Source organism: Sycon ciliatum, chromosome 1 (assembly GCF_964019385.1).
Source record: "Sycon ciliatum chromosome 1, ocSycCili1.1, whole genome shotgun sequence".
Classification (NCBI taxonomy): domain Eukaryota; kingdom Metazoa; phylum Porifera; class Calcarea; order Leucosolenida; family Sycettidae; genus Sycon; species Sycon ciliatum.
Window position 1 is genome coordinate 51,714,308 of NC_088643.1, and position 15,615 is coordinate 51,729,922.

Here is a 15,615-nt window from a genome sequence, read left to right on the forward strand (position 1 = left end):
CAACATCAAACGGGGGAAATGGTGTATTATTTGTAATTTTGTATGGATTCCAACTATTCGAATGACAGATCTTACCATTCCAGATGTCCTCTTCGTCATCCGGCTTGAAGTGGAGCCGAGATGGACGTCCTCTCTTCAACCTAAATCCCTGCCATAGGAGTAACGCAGAGACCATGGTAAAGGATAAGCTTGGTGTGTGTGTGTGTGCGTGTGTGTGTGTGAGCGTGTGTGAGTGCGTGTGTGTGTGTGTGCGCGCACGTGTGTGTGTGTGTATGTGTGTGTGTGTGTGTGTGTGTGTGTGTGTGTGTGTGTGTGTGTGTGTGTGTGTGTGTGTGACATCGCCGCTGCTGATCTGAGTGCTCGGTGCGTGACAGGTGACTGGCGAGACTTGGCGCAGGACAGACGAGACTGGCGCCTCATGTGCAATCGTCCCCGGCCGGCTGTGCCAAAGCCTAGAGTGTTCATTTGCGGCTGTGGCAGGGACTTCCGTCGGCCCAACGATCTAACTCGCCACAGGAAATACTGCAACTCCTGATGCTATCATTGCACTGAGGAATGAGCATTTAACCAGTTGCCCTCATGCCCGCTGGCTCATGGTGACAAAACCTTTTTTCAAACTGGTGACATGCCTAATTGACGGTGACCTTTCTCTCTTTCACCAAAGCAGATATGATTCAGTGGAGGTCTTCCCTATCAGGGTTGACACCGACTAAGAGGCAGACCAGTCCCAAGCAGTCCAGAGATCGAGGTCCAAAACGCAGCATCGGAGTGTGCCGGTAGCTGCTACTCACCTGGCTGAGGATACCGATGATGTTGACCTGCGGAGAGCCGTGCCACAGCAAACGATGGTTGGGCTTGGAGCGGTACTTCTCCATTCTCTCCGGCTCACCACGCCGCTCAACCTTGTACAGAGCAGAGAGCTTGACAGTCTTCATATAGATACAGGCTGAACAAAACAACCAACTACAAGCAGTAATCAGGATACACAACGGCTATCAGCGTTTTACACCCGCACATACCAAGTATGCAGTTCCCTGAGCAAGTTTTGTTATGAGCGCATGACAGAATAACAACACAACCCCCACAGACACCAGGCCAGGAGTGCATACATTGCTAACCAACCAGCAAGCTGTGGCAATGGACTAATCAGCACAGAGCGTAACAGAACCAACAAGGTACACACTCAGCGGCAGGTGCAGTGTAGAGCAGAATAGAGTAGAGTAGAGCAGAGTAGAGTAGATTAGAGCAGAGCAGAGCAGACTGCAGAGCAGACTGCAGAGCAGACTGCAGAGCAGAGCAGAGCAGAGCAGAGCAGAGGCTTACCAGTGGTGCACATGTACGTCTCAATCACCTGTCGTTCCAGTGAGTTGGGCTCCAGCAATGTCATGGACGCTTCCATGAACTTGAAGACATAGTCGAGAGGGTTCATGGTCTTGCGGCAATACCAAGCAGCAAGTAGAATACGCGCAGTCAGGCTCAAGTCAGACACTGCACACGCAATGATAACGAGAACAACAACAGCAACAGCAGCAGCAACAGCAGCAGCAACAACAGCAACAACAACAGCAGCAGCAACAACAACAGCAACAGCAACCACACCAGCGGCAACAGCAGCAACAAGTGTCAATGACAGCTGCTCTAGGCATGCAAAGACTTTGAAACAGAAATGCAGAACCTGGGTCTATATTCTAGAAGGGCACCCACTCATCGCACTCACTGCTTTTTCTTCCTGTGTGGGTACCTCGTTACCGTGTTCCTCAAATGTGTTGTACGTAAAGCACTTTCGAGGCCCAGAAGTAGCTCAGACATGTGAAAATCATCCGACATGTTCAAGCTGACTCGACCGACCAGTGAGAACAAATCTGAGATTCTAATTCTCGGGAGTTGGTGCGACCACTGAAGGTCACCTCGTACCCAGGCATCAGTGGCCACAAACAGATTGTTCGGAACAGCAGTGGTATGATGTGCTTTCTGGCATGGTGATGATTGTGCTGCACTGTACAAATACATGTAGTGGCAATATACAATACCGGTACAGTCGAATGTCACTTGTCCGGTCGCCAGTTATCCGAGCACGTCGGTTATCCGACAAGCCCGGGAGTGGTAATTTTATGACTCCCAACAGTAAATTTCTAAGAAAATATTTGTTTTTTTTGTATATTATACGGTGTAATATGCATTTACTTGAAGTAGATGTGGTCAAGTATGCTAACATGTATGTGTACATGGAGCAATTCATGAATATGCATGAATATTATTTGGGTATTGTGTACATAAATCAGTGAAATCCAGCCATATATGCACATAAAAAATGATATCAGTTATCCAACATATTCAGTTAACCAACATGCTTGATTCCCGAAGTGGTCGGATAAGTGACATTCGACTGTATCTTACAGGGAATAGCACCCAACCACCCACACGCATACCCCCCCCCCCCCCCCCCCCCCCCCCACACACACACCCACATCAACATACACAAACACATCCACCCAACCCCCAAGCACCCTCATCCACACATCCACGCACCCACAACACACATTGCAAAGATAGGAATGACACAGACACATGGTCAATGCTAGTGGCAGCTGCACAGTGATCTTACAGTGTTCTAGGCGTTGCATGGCCGTGGTGAGAATGTGCTCTTCTGACATGATGATCATAGGAGAGGAACCAGTGCCACCAAAGGCAGTGTGGGCGAACGGCATGATCTCGTAATACTTCTGACTGAGTTTGACAATGCGATTGTTGATTCCCATCAGCTGCTCAATGTCGCAGTTGGGCTGGTAACGCAACTGGTTGTAATTCTTGACCAGAGGATGGAGCTCCAGCAGTACACTCTTGGCCTGGAAGATCTTCTCAGCGCTGGCCTCACCGAACATCAATACTTTCTCTGCACTTTCCTTCGACAAGCCATGCATGGTAGCACGGTCTCTCAGCACTGTCACGTCCATCAGGTATTTCAGAGTGGACTGCAATGTCTTGTCCAGTGCGGAATCGGGTACTGAGTCAAGGTCAATGGGCATCAGTAGAGAGGACACGAGCATGTGTGAACAGTCGGTCGACATCAGCGAATACTTCTTTGCCTGTGCCGTGAAGCTGCTCTTGTCTTTCGCTGACTGCACAAAGTCATTGCCCGTTTTGCTGCGAAAGATCTTCTGGAACTCCGTGCATGCCTCGTTGACTGTGCCGAAAGGAGTACGTTGGTACATACCTTGGTCATCTCCCCACCGGCCCCAGTGAGTCCACAGGTAATATGCGTCCTGAACAGCACACATACAAATATCACACACACACATGCATATACACACAATTACACATACACACACGCACACACATACACACACGCACACACACACACGCGTACACACACACACGCACACACACACACACACACACACACACACACACACACACACACGACATAATGCACGTTCCTAGCGTTAGCTTCCTACAGAATATTGATGAGGCCAAAACAAATAATGACCTTGTTTCCGGTCGGCCGACCGGGCCACTTTTTCCCAAATTCTGAAATTGTTTTGGTCCCAAATGTATACAAACGGTGGCAATGCCATGTGTGCAAGTGCACTGAACGAGTCATAACTCAGTCAAATCTCAACCGAATTCCATAATCGAAACACCTACAAGGTAGCAGAGATTCTCAGCTGTCGGCTCGAAAACCTCCGGGGTCGATACGAGCTAGAATAACGGAGCTGGAAGGACTCGAACTGTTTGCTTGATTTCTCAGATTTCTCAGGATGTACGAAAACAGGAATACACCACATGCTGTACAAGAACAGTGAGTCAGTCAACTTTGACATTGATCCTTGCCATGATATATGTACAATGTACATGTGTAGGACTGGTGCTCTTGTCCATCAATACCACAACGATTGAGGAACCAAAAAATATCCAAAAAAAGTTTCTTTCCGGCCGACCGAGTCTCCTTTTTGAGGGGTTGCCGACCGGAAACAAGCCTATTTTTTGTTTTGACCTGATGTGTTGCCCTTGGAATCAGAACACTGCATACCCCACATTGCAGACGTCACAGTTTGGAATATTCACGCATTAAAATGTGTCTCATCAAACAGCACCCCCCCCCCCCCCCCCTCCACACACACACACATTATAATCTATGATACAAATCAAAACGTAGCCTCCCTTGCTCAAGTCACGCATATTTTTCTCTGCCTGGCTCACTAACCTGAACACTCTCATGCAGTACTTGCATGCGATAGTAGTTGTTGTAGCCAAAAGCACCGTGCGACAGGTCCACCTTGTTCAACAGGACATCGAACAAAATGCCATCGTCATCTTTGTACACTGTCGACGTGTCCTTCTTTTCAAAGCAGTGATCAGGTGGTGGCTTGACTTTCTCCTGCAGCAGGAACACAAAAACGAACGCAAACATGCAGATGGAAAATGGCAGAGAGCAACAGAACTTCAACAGGGAACCACATTCATCCAACTGATCACGCTGCCGACAAAAACACAATGGCACCACAACAAGAGATAAGCAAAAACACAACCAATGAAAAACATCAATTCCTTGTCAAGCTGAGAAGAACACAACAGAATTGCTGAGCCATGAGCAGCAGCACTCTCAGTACTTACCTTGGCAGCTGTTTCAGTTATGTATGCCAGACAATCCTCATCTGCGCTGTACGGCCGATCAGCAAACTTCTTCCACACCGTTCGGCCACGACTCAAGCCTGGCATGGGAGCAGCAGCGCCCAGTTTTTGCAGAGCAGCGGCCATGCAGCCAGAGTCTTGCAGCTTAGCATAGTGCATGGGTGTCTTGCCGTTCTCATCCGTATCCGACAACGGTGCATCAGCCTTGGCCAGCTTCTTCAGAAGATCAACATTCTCGTAGGAGCCATACTCAATAGGCTTGACAACCAGATGTACCAGGGTGCGATCAAACTCTCCCTTCCATGACACATCGCTGTGTGCAATTAGTGAAGTGGCCATAGCGGTTTCATTGAGAACAATGGCATGGGCAAGTGGGGACCTACCCTTCTCATCACACATCTCACAGATCTTCTTCTTCTCGGGAGTTGAGGTGTGCATCAGGGCATCGAACAGTTCCTTGTTCCCTTGCCGTACCGCATGACACAGAAGTGTGGTGGCGCCATCGGTATATGCAGCATCTGAATATCGAATGCAGCGCTCAGCGGAGGCGCTTAGCAGCAGTGCTGCAGCCTGGTAGGCCTCCTCACACAGCGGGGCTTTCTTCGCGATTGGAGAATTGAAGTAGCCACGACCCAAAAGCTCAGCCACACGCTCTTCTTTCTTGTCCAGCTCAAGCTTGCTGGAGCTGGTGATGCGACGATTACCCTCCACAGCGAGTACTAGCGGGGACTTTCCATCTTTGTCGAGGATGTTGACATTGGTAGCAGTCCTATCAGCAAGGGCAGTCACCAGGGCTCTGCAAGCGCGTTGAGCAGCATAGTGCAAGGCTGTGCGGCCATGCACATCGTATACGTTGACGTCAACACCTGCGTTCACCAGGATGTCGACAACATCCACAATACTGTTGTCCACAGAGCAGTTGGAAGAGATGGCCAGCCAGTGAAGGAGACCGCGCTTCTGTTCGTCCTGGATCTGCAGCTTGTCATCGTCCACTTTCTTCATCAGCGTACACGTCAGAATGTACTTCTGAGTCAGCATAGCATCACGCAGTCCATCAAACAGCGGGAAGTCAGAGTCAAAGATCATGTAGGAAACACCCAGCCAGCCTCGCTGCACTGCGATGTAGAAGACACTCTCAATGGTCACCTCAATAGAGAAGACATCCTTGCCATTGGTAATCTCACCCGGTGTGGTCTGTGCACCTTTCTGCATCATCATGATGGCATACTCAGGGTTGTTGTAGCACAGTGCCATGCGCAAAGGCATCGTTCCCTCCACGCTGTCCTTCAAGTTCAGCTCGGCACCCTGAGAAATGAGATGCAGAGAGCAGGTCAGAGCAGACACTTTGGCTGCATAGTGCAGTGGGCTACGGCCAAACTTGTCAAGGGGATCCACCTTCGTTCCTTTGCCTACTGAGAAAAGGCAGTACACCGTCTCAATGGGGTCGTACTTGCTGTGGTTGGAAGCTTCACTCTTCTCCGTCAACTCCATCACCTTCTCCAGGGGTGCCACAACGGCACGTTCTTCAGGGGTCTTTCGACTCGGCTCCACATATTCAGCAGGCAGGAAAGCGTAGTGAACAGCAGAGCGGCCAAACACATCCACTGCATTGATATCACAACCACGTTTCAGAAGCATTGCCTCCAAGTCCGACGAGGCATCAGCACGTGCTGCACCGGTGGCCACGGCGTAGTGCAGTGCAGTACGGCCAAGGTGATCCACCGTGTTCAGCTCACAACCAGCTTCCAGGAAGTCCTGTGCAAGCTGACGATCACCAGCCATACCAGCCAGATGAAGAGCAGTGCGTCCTTTTCGATCCTGCAGGATCAGGTCACTGGACTTCAGCACAGTCTTGAAGAGAGTGTTACCTTTCTGACCAGGAGTCATGACAAGTAGTGCACTTTGGCCTTCAATGTTCTGCTTGTTGACATCAGCCTTGGCATTCAAGAGTTTGCGAGCAGCTGCGTCGTTGTTTCCTTTCAGTGCCAGCTGCAAAGCAGTCAGTCCGCCAACACACTGGAGGTCAACATTGACTTCTGACCTCTTCAACACGGCGTCCAGGATTGGCTGCCACTTCTCATCAGTTTGCTCTGCCACATAGTGCAGTGCGGTGTAGCCAAACTTGTCGCCAGGGTTGGCACGGAACATAGCTTCATCATCCTCATTCACCAGCTCAAACGACAGTTTCCCATCAGCTGCCACAGGCACTTGCTTCTTCCTGGACTCATCATCAGAGCAATCCATGTCTTCATCCTCGTAGGGTGAGTAGGCTTTTTCACTGTGAGATTCACAGTCGGAGTGTGCGTCTGAATTATCCTTGGGAGGAGAAGAGTCGGCCTTTAAAGACCTTGTTCTGCGTTTAGGAAGGTTGATATCAATGTTCTTGTTATTGATCATTTTCTTCACGTTAGCCCGTGCGTCGTCGGCTTTCTGCTCAAACTCTTCTTTTCTCCAATGGGTGGCCACGCTGACCCGTGAAAAGCAGTTTTCGACTGCTTGAAGAGCCAGCAGCAAAGGTGTGTTGCCGCTGGATTCATACGAATTGACAAGCGTATCTGCATCGCCATGCTTGAGCAGTGCTGCAATCAGTGGGTCGGCTGCGTCCTCGTCGAGTTGCTTGACGGCATAGTGAAGGGGATTGTGACCGTCCTGATCGACCGCCGTCACCTTGACACCGTGCTCCACCAGGAAGCTGGCGGCACGCATGTTGGGCGAGTGACCTTTCAGCGAGCACAGCAATGGTGTAGACCCATTCTTGCTTGCTCCCTCCGCGTCTGCACCACTGTCCAGAAGAAGACTGGCAAAGAGCTCGATCAGTTCGTTACGCGAATCCCCGGGGAATGCCCCGGTGCTTGCACACAGATGATGCAGCGGAGTCATGCCAGCAGCGTCGGCAATGGTGATATCAGCACCACGCTCAATCAGCAGTTTCAGCTGTGACAGACCTGCGAAGGACGGGCACATGCACAGGTTAGCGGCAATGGTGCGGCCCTGGCCGTCAATCACATTCAGATTGACATCCTTCAGCGAGACAAGGTAGTTGACACACTCCGCCTGGTGCTTCAACGCAGCGCACGACAGTGGGGTCGCCTTCCACGATGCAACTGGATCAGAATTAGCACCACCTTCTTCTACAAGCACCTTCAACACCGGTAGCCATCCATACGCAGCAGCATAGTGGGCTGCAGTGTTGCCGCTTGAGTCTGCACAATCAGCGTCAGCACCATGGTGTAGCAGATATCGCACAACATGAACCTGGCCCTCGCGGCACGCCAGGATCAGAGGCGGACGCTGGCGACGATCAGGCTTGACAATGGAGAAGCCCTTGTCCTTCATCTTCTTGATGACGTCCAGGTGACCAAACGCAGCCGCGACTCCCATGGGTGTCATGTGATTCTGATTACAGCCTACTTCCTTGGCACCAGCACCAATCAGGGTATCGACAACATCAACATGGCCGTTTAGCGCAGCCAGGTGGAGAACTGTGTTAGCCTCGCGGTCCTTTTGTTTCAAAAGCAGTTCGATGTTCTGCTTGTCGGCTACAAGCAGCTTGACATTGTCAGCACGGCCCAGGCGAGATGCTATCATCAGTGGTGACTCCTTCTCCTTGGTAACACACATCATGTCCGCACCTTTCTCCAACAGAAGTCGCAGTGGACCATCAGCAGTGCAGGCAGCTGCGTAGTGCACAATCCTCCACTGCTCAGAGTCACTCACAGAGTTGTCGCCATGCACCTTCAGTAGCTCGGCCAGATATTTAGAATCTGGATTGATGGCGGCCATGTGAACTGGGGCGATGCACTTGTTCCTAGAACCTCCCTTCTTCGTCACGCTGACCTCGCGGAAAGTATCAAATGGCTTGCCATCATCACTCAATGACTGCAAGTGCAGTGCGTTCATGTCCCAGCCACCGTTTCCAAGCATTTTCTTGACAATGTGCTGAGCCATAGCACGGTTGCCGAAACGAACAGCTTGATACATGCTATACATGGCTTCGTAATGCAGATCGTACAGTGCCTGCACTCGCTCAAAGAAATCCTTGTTGGAGCAGTGCTGGAAGAGACATAACAGGACGTAGCTGTCAAGGACGTATTCGGCAGTCGAATTGGCAAGCATGGCATTGTGCAGTTCACGGCCACCTCGTGCAGCCCCGACCGCTCCAACTGCATGGCCGAATGTAGCAATGCCAACAGAACCGGACTGGATGTAGCGCAGGCTAGATGGTGGCTCCTGCACTCGCACCTCACGATTGGTGCCGTCCTTCGGATTCATGGTTTTGTGGTACTCAGTCACAACGGGCAAGTCAGCATTGCAAATTGCAATAGACAAGCCTGACTCTGGGTTCACTGGCGAGCGGCTGTACAAAATGGCACTCACATTCTTGACGTCGGCAAATAGTTTCTTCAGTAGCGTCAGATCCTTTCTGTTCACAGCACGTATGATATCAAGAGCATGCAGCGTGTTGCCACCTTTCACTGGACTGTCACCACTGAAGATAGGATCTGTGTCGAGCAGATCCACGCCGGGTCTTGGCGCCACAAATCCTTTCTTGTATTTGACCGGCTTAGGAGGTTTCGGAGACCTGGCTGGCTTTCCAGGTGATGATCCGGCTGAGCGGCGACCACCGCGTGGTTTCTTGGCCGGTGGCTGATCATCATCATTGTCTGATCCATCACCGTCATCGCCGCCGCCGCCGCCACCACCACCACCACCACCACCCGATGCAGAGGCTGTGCGAGGTGCAGTAGCAGCACTGGATGCCTTCCTGCGCCGGCGCTGGCTACTCTGGGTAGCGGCCGCCCCCGGTGAGAAAGCAAACACGTCGCTAGGATCGTCACCACTCTCGCCATCACTTTCTGCGTCAGCGTCGTCATCCTCCTCCTCAAAGTCCTCGTCATCGTCCACAGTAATCTGCCCTTGGACGCCAAGCCTACATGGGTGGATAAAGAACACAAAGAACAAAGAAACAAAGTGGAATCCAACCCCACATAAAATGAGCAGACAGACAAGTCAAGTGCATGTACCGTAAAGTACCGGTAATCCGCCCCCTCTCTAATTCCTGCCCCCTGTCGATTTTCTACCTGTGAAGCGATTTCCGCGTATACAACGAAATACGATGTTGAACCGACGCTTGCACTGCTGTACACAATATGTGCCAATCCAGGATGAAAATGTGCACATCGAGTCTGATCCTCCAAGTTAGTTGTTGTACATCGTACTGCACTTGACAGCCTTGATCTAATTCCCGCCCCCTGCCGAAAAACCAGCTGGGAAGCGACATGGCGTGGGGGGGGGGGGGGGATCAACGGTACTTTAGGGTATAAGTAAAGTATATTGCCCAAAGCTAGGTTAAGGCTTTTCTAACTCAAACACAAACATAAGGATTCAAAGAATTCACAAACTAGTTTTTTTTGTGGTCGATAATGAAGTGAAGTAACCAGAGCCAATGGAATAAAAATGATGTTCATGTAACACCACAAATAGTGGCAATCATTAAAAGTTATAAGGTCAGTGAATAAAATTTAATGGTGTGTGTCGATGGGGGAGGGGGGGGGGGGGGAGAGAGAAAGAAGGGGGGGGGAGAGAGAAAGAAGGGGAGGGGGGATGAGGGAGAGAAAGAGAGACTGCTAGCAGGCTCCCCACATGCTAGTTTGCACGTGAAGTGTGTGTGTGTGTGTGTGTGTGTGTGTGTGTGTGTGTGTGCGTGTGTGTGTGTGTGTGTGTGTGTGTACAGCCCGGCTGCTCCCCACCAGCAGGTGTGGGTTCACAGAGGCGTGAGTTTCGAAGCCTGAAGAAAATGTTAAACGGGTGCTGCTGGGATGACGACTACACTATAGCTTAACGGTAGAGCATCGCTGGCCATAAGTGATGGTTCCTGGTTCTAATCCTGGTGCACATGTTGGTGGTAATCTCTGGCCGACCTCACAAACCAGCAACATGACTCCAATTTGCAGATACTGACAAATAATTTGTTTCCTCCATATAGTGCTGTTCCGACCACTATAGGTCTCATCAGTGAAGGTTGAGGATTAATTTGGATCGCACAGTTTTATACATAGAATGAAATGAAGAAGCGCGATCCCGTGCTTATAGGTAACAGCAAGAGTACATAACCCCCAAGAGTGTGCAACTCCAGCTATGGGGTCTGCTCTCTGCGACGGCAGAACTTCACATCACGTGATGAACCCGTACACATTATTTGCACTCTGTGCATGATAGATACAGGGTTGTACGCAACCCAGCTTTGGGTACAACTCTCTTGTGGTCACTTTGCACTGTTTGCCAGCATAACCTTTTGAACCATGTCACGTGATGTGAAGTTCTGCCGTCGCAGCACTGCATAGAGGTTGTGCAGGCAGTTGCACACTCTTGGGGTTATGTACTCTCAGTAACAGACATGCTATGTGCTAACACACAGAGAAAAGGTGCAAAATGAATAGTGGTCGAAACAGCGGTGTATGGAGGAAACAACATTTTTGTCAGTATCATTCTACAACTTGGAGTCATGTTGCTGGTTTGTGAGGTCGGCCAGAGAGCCCGTTTGGTGGAGGTGGAATTGCTTCATTAACAATAGATGAAGAGAATAAAATTGATATCGATGCACCTCAATAAATGAAGTTCCATCATACCTCAGAAAAGTGGATCTTCCGACCAGTGTTTTTGCTGACGTCGCAGCCAGATGATGCACCTGCTTTGTAGAGACGCTTTGCTGCACAAATCACAACATAATAACGATCAGAAGAATGCGAACGCAGCAGGGAATCGTAAAAAAATACATTTTTTTTGACTCCCTGGAACGCAGTCACCCGCATGCGCAGACAAAGAGTGGCAATAATCAGACTCAAACGTTTTCTTGCAGCTGTCTTCAGGAATGGATCACCACAATGAATGGCAAGTAAACATATAACATGAATATACTAGGCAATGGGGAGGCATTCAATGTTACAGTACAGCAGCAATGCAATACTCCTATCACATACGAGTAGCTAAGCAAGGTGCAAGGGTGCAAAAGTAGAGACCTACGCAGGTTATGCTACCAGGACGTGTAGAGGTGCCAGGTGAACACTGTGAGTCGGGTGACGTGTTCTTTCGGAATGCATAGGTCTGGGTTGCCTAGGCGCATGATGAGGATACATGTAGCTTCTAACGTTAAGACATGAAACCGACTACTGGCATAACACAAAACACTGAAGCAGCACGAGTCAACATAACCTTCATGGCACTGGATATTTCAGCGCCATGTCTTAGAAGCTATTTTCATGCGCCTAGGCAACCCAGACCTATGCATTCAGAAAGAACACGTCACCCGACTCACAGTGTTCACCTGGCACCTCTACACGTCCTGGTAGCATAACCTGCGTAGGTCTCTACTTTTGCACCCTTGCACCTTGCTTAGCTACTCGTATGTTATAGGAGTATTGCATTGTTGCTGTACTGTTACATTGAATGTCTCCCCATTGCCTATATATTCATGTTATATGCTTACTTGCCATTCATTGTGGTGATCCATTCCTGAAGACAGCTGCAAGAAAACGTTTGAGTCTGATTATTGCCACTCCTTGTCTGCGCATGCGGGTGACTGCGTTCCAGGGAGTCGTAAAATATGTATTTTTTACGACTCCCTGCTGCGTTCACATTCTTCTTGTCGTTTTTCGTCATTTTGTGCAGCAAAGCGCCCCCACGAAGCAGCTACACCATCTGGCTGCGACGTCAGCAAAACCACTGGTCGGAAGATCCACTTTTCTGAGGTATGTGAGGTGCTTCGAAATTTACTCTCTTGATCTATTATTTATTCATAAGTTTGAGGGAGTTGAAGCAGGAAAAGACAGCCACACGAATACATCTGAATCGGATTATTGTCGCTCTGTGCCTGTGGATGATTGGGTTCACATTTTCTCATCATTACTAAATGTCGGTCTCCTTGTCGCCAAATTAGAAAAAAACTTGGATTCGAAAACCAAGAGATTTCAGAGCTCTCCGAAGAGAATGTGGAAGGAAACCAACCACACACATACAGTGCCGCCAAATAATTTTCGCCCAAAATCTGGCACTATTTACCGCAAATTTTCAGAGAATCCAAAATATCGCCCAAAAAACGAGGGAAAAATCACTTCGTTGCCATGGTAACCAACATGGCGCCCAGAAGTTGTCATGAATGTACTGTATTCGCCCTTTTAAAAGCACATGTACAGTGATTTGTGTGTTTAGTTGAGCTCAAAAGTGAAATTACAGGACTTCTGCAAAGGAAAGTACTGACCCCTGACATTTTTGGCTGCTTTTCGGACATATCCTTTTTCGGATCGGCTTTCGGAAGAGCCTTCAAAAATCGGACACTGTCTGAAAAATCGAACGGTTTGGCAGCACTGCACATACCTCAACCGAAAAAGAAACGACCCGTTATCCGTTCGGTCAGCATTGATCGGCCAGATCCACAAACCGGCTGTCCTGCAGCGAGTTCCTGACACTGAATCTGTCCTCAGCACAAATTGCCAACTCCATCCAGAAATTCCCAGAATACAATTCTATGACGAGAGAGAGAAGGGGAGAGGGAGGGAGGGAGGGAGAGAGAAAGGGAGAGAGAAAGGGAGAGAAATGGGGAGAAAGAGAGTTATGAGTAAAGTACTACTACTCATAATAATAGCGATATAGAGAAGGTCCTCGGTTTGAGTCCTTGGTGGTGGTGACAGTCGAATATTCTTCAGATATTTCCCTTTCCAGTCCCTCAAACTTATGAGCAACTGCTACTAATAACAAGAGTCCATAAGTGGGGTTATGGACTCTTGCTAATAATAATATGAAATAGTGGTAGCACGTCTTTGGTCTGAGGATAGAAAGTGAGAGAGAGAGAGAAAAAACTTCGTTGGCGTTAATTTTTAAAGGGAAGTTGGTTGCTCCGTCCACCAGAGCTTGTGCTTTCTCCGCCAACGTGGTTCGATACTTGACTGACTACCAACTGCCAACCAGGGCACATGAGAAGTCCACAGAGTCCACAGATGCTATCCCTGTCATTGGGCTTTTCTTTTTTTTAACATTCTGCTGAATGTAGAAAGGAAAAGGACATATGGATACGAGTTAAGAGTAACTCTCCATCACTGTAACTGGATACTATATACAGTCAGTCAGTCTTTCTACATTTATTTATGGCTCAACATCCGAGTTTCATTCTGCTGAATAATTTAATTTCGTGGTGCTTTCGAGCTGATAAGCATCCTTTGCCTGTGTTATGTAGCGTGTGTATGCAAACTTCCCTGAAAGTCCATGTGCATACTACATTCCAAGTTACATGGGGGGGGGGGGGGGTAAAAACCTCGTTTGGGAGTACGCTTGAAAACGTTCACTGCACAGGTCAGTTCAGTGTGCATGGGTACTGTGAAGTAAGCTGCACTGGCCAGTGCAGCTTCCGCAAAAGCTGTGTCTACGGCGCATAGCACAACGCTGCGTGGCAATTATGTGAGCATTCCGACATGCACAACGTGTTGTGGGCACATGTCTGGATAATAGGAATGTCCGGATCACTAGTATGGTGTGATACGTGACGCGTATGGTATGTGGTGCATGCAAGAGTACAACACGTCGTCAGAGGGTGAGAATTGTCCGTGTGAAAGTGATCGTCGATTGAGTGTCAAGCATGCGTAGTGCTAGTTTGGTCTGAGAGCGAGAGTGATGAGTGATTTGTCCGTGGTCTTGGTCCCTGATTGGTCGTCTCGATTCGTCTTCACTTTTATTGCTACTTGTTCTTTGTTGTTCCTTTTTCTGTTCGTTGCTGTCTTTCTTTGGCAGTTGCTGTTTAACCTTTCACCTTTCTCCTCCTGTGCCTCACCACAAGTCATGTTGTTTAGAAGACATCAACTATAACTGATAGATCGTTGTGATTGTGGTGTGGCGGGGGCCAGCGGGAGAAGGCAACACTGCTAATTGTGTCACATTGCCACTGGCGCCCAATTCGGGGCTCGAACCCACGACCCTGAGACTGACAGTCTCATGCTCTACCATGCTCACACAGGAACTTACTCTCGTTGAATACGCTTGTGCTCCGACCACGAGACCCTGACACGATCGTCCTTCAGGCCAGTGGTTGCCTTGACGGATACCCATTGTAAAGAAGCCCGGCGTATGCCCACGCGGCCCATTCCCAGTGGCATCCACAAACAGCCGCGCACACCTACTTGCTCATTGAAATACGGACAGCCATCTATGATTGCGTGCGCACCCTGTGGCTCATACTCTACAGGCACAGTACCAAAGACTTCCACTAGATGATAGCCCACCTCTGGGTCAACACTGCCTCCTCCGTAAGCTATCAAATCACCGTCATACAGGAGAATATCCTCCGGTCCTCGGGTATCTCCTCGGCGAGATCGCAGGCGACTGCCGATGGTCTGCAGCTCAGCCTGCTCAACATCCTCATCTTCAGTGGATGTAGCGCCAGCAGCATCATTGGTCTGAGACGCAGCAGCACTGGGTGTAGCTGCACTATCTCCGCCATTGCGCCCTGGGCCCTTGCGTCTTGCACGCGGCATTGTCACACTGCACTGTATCTCACGATCGCTCGACTATTACTACTGTAGTGTAGCCTACAGCAACAGCACTCCAGCAGCGCAGGCCAGTCCAGTCCAGGACAGCAAATACCGGCCAAAATAATTTAAAAAAATATTTACTACGAAACACCAATAGTGGCAATACGCTGTGGCAAGTGCAACTCTACACTTCTCTGCTCCAACCGAGGCATCTCAGTCCCTCAATCACATCGTCCACCAAGCAAGGAGCTAAAGGAGGAAGGAGTGCGCTAACAAAATTTAATAACAGTAGTTAGTTGCCCCTTCTGACACCATGAGCTTTGCCTTGTCAAACAAGTCATCTTGTCCATCCAAGGAATTTTAAAATATTTTAAAATACTACTGAGGCCAAACTAAAGAAGGTGTGTGGTTCGACTAACATGGACATTTTTTTTACGGGCGGGCGGGCGGATTTTTTTTTTTTTAA

The 15,615-nt window shown here is 49.3% G+C and overlaps 1 protein-coding gene across 5 annotated transcripts in view; it reads right to left on the reverse strand.

Moving 5' to 3' along the window:
• The window catches only part of LOC135830964 (poly [ADP-ribose] polymerase tankyrase-like), a 21,615-nt gene extending 6,129 nt beyond the window's left edge, over positions 1-15,486 (reverse strand). The window contains exons 1-8 of one of the 5 annotated variants that reach the window (XM_065343205.1): positions 14,644-14,862; positions 11,262-11,341; positions 4,615-9,562; positions 4,205-4,378; positions 2,606-3,263; positions 1,324-1,488; positions 792-946; positions 76-148 (exon numbers count right to left, since the gene is read on the reverse strand). In XM_065343205.1, the coding sequence (XP_065199277.1) occupies positions 76-148; positions 792-946; positions 1,324-1,488; positions 2,606-3,263; positions 4,205-4,378; positions 4,615-9,562; positions 11,262-11,341; positions 14,644-14,727 (6,337 nt within the window). In that variant the 5' untranslated portion in view covers positions 14,728-14,862. Of the gene's footprint in view, positions 1-75; positions 149-791; positions 964-1,323; positions 1,489-2,605; positions 3,264-4,204; positions 4,379-4,614; positions 9,563-11,261; positions 11,342-13,005; positions 13,155-14,643 lie in introns of those variants that run through there. The other 4 variants (XM_065343204.1, XM_065343203.1, XM_065343207.1 and 1 more) reach the window with 4 other exon arrangements.
• Positions 15,487-15,615: the final 129 nt, after the last annotated feature.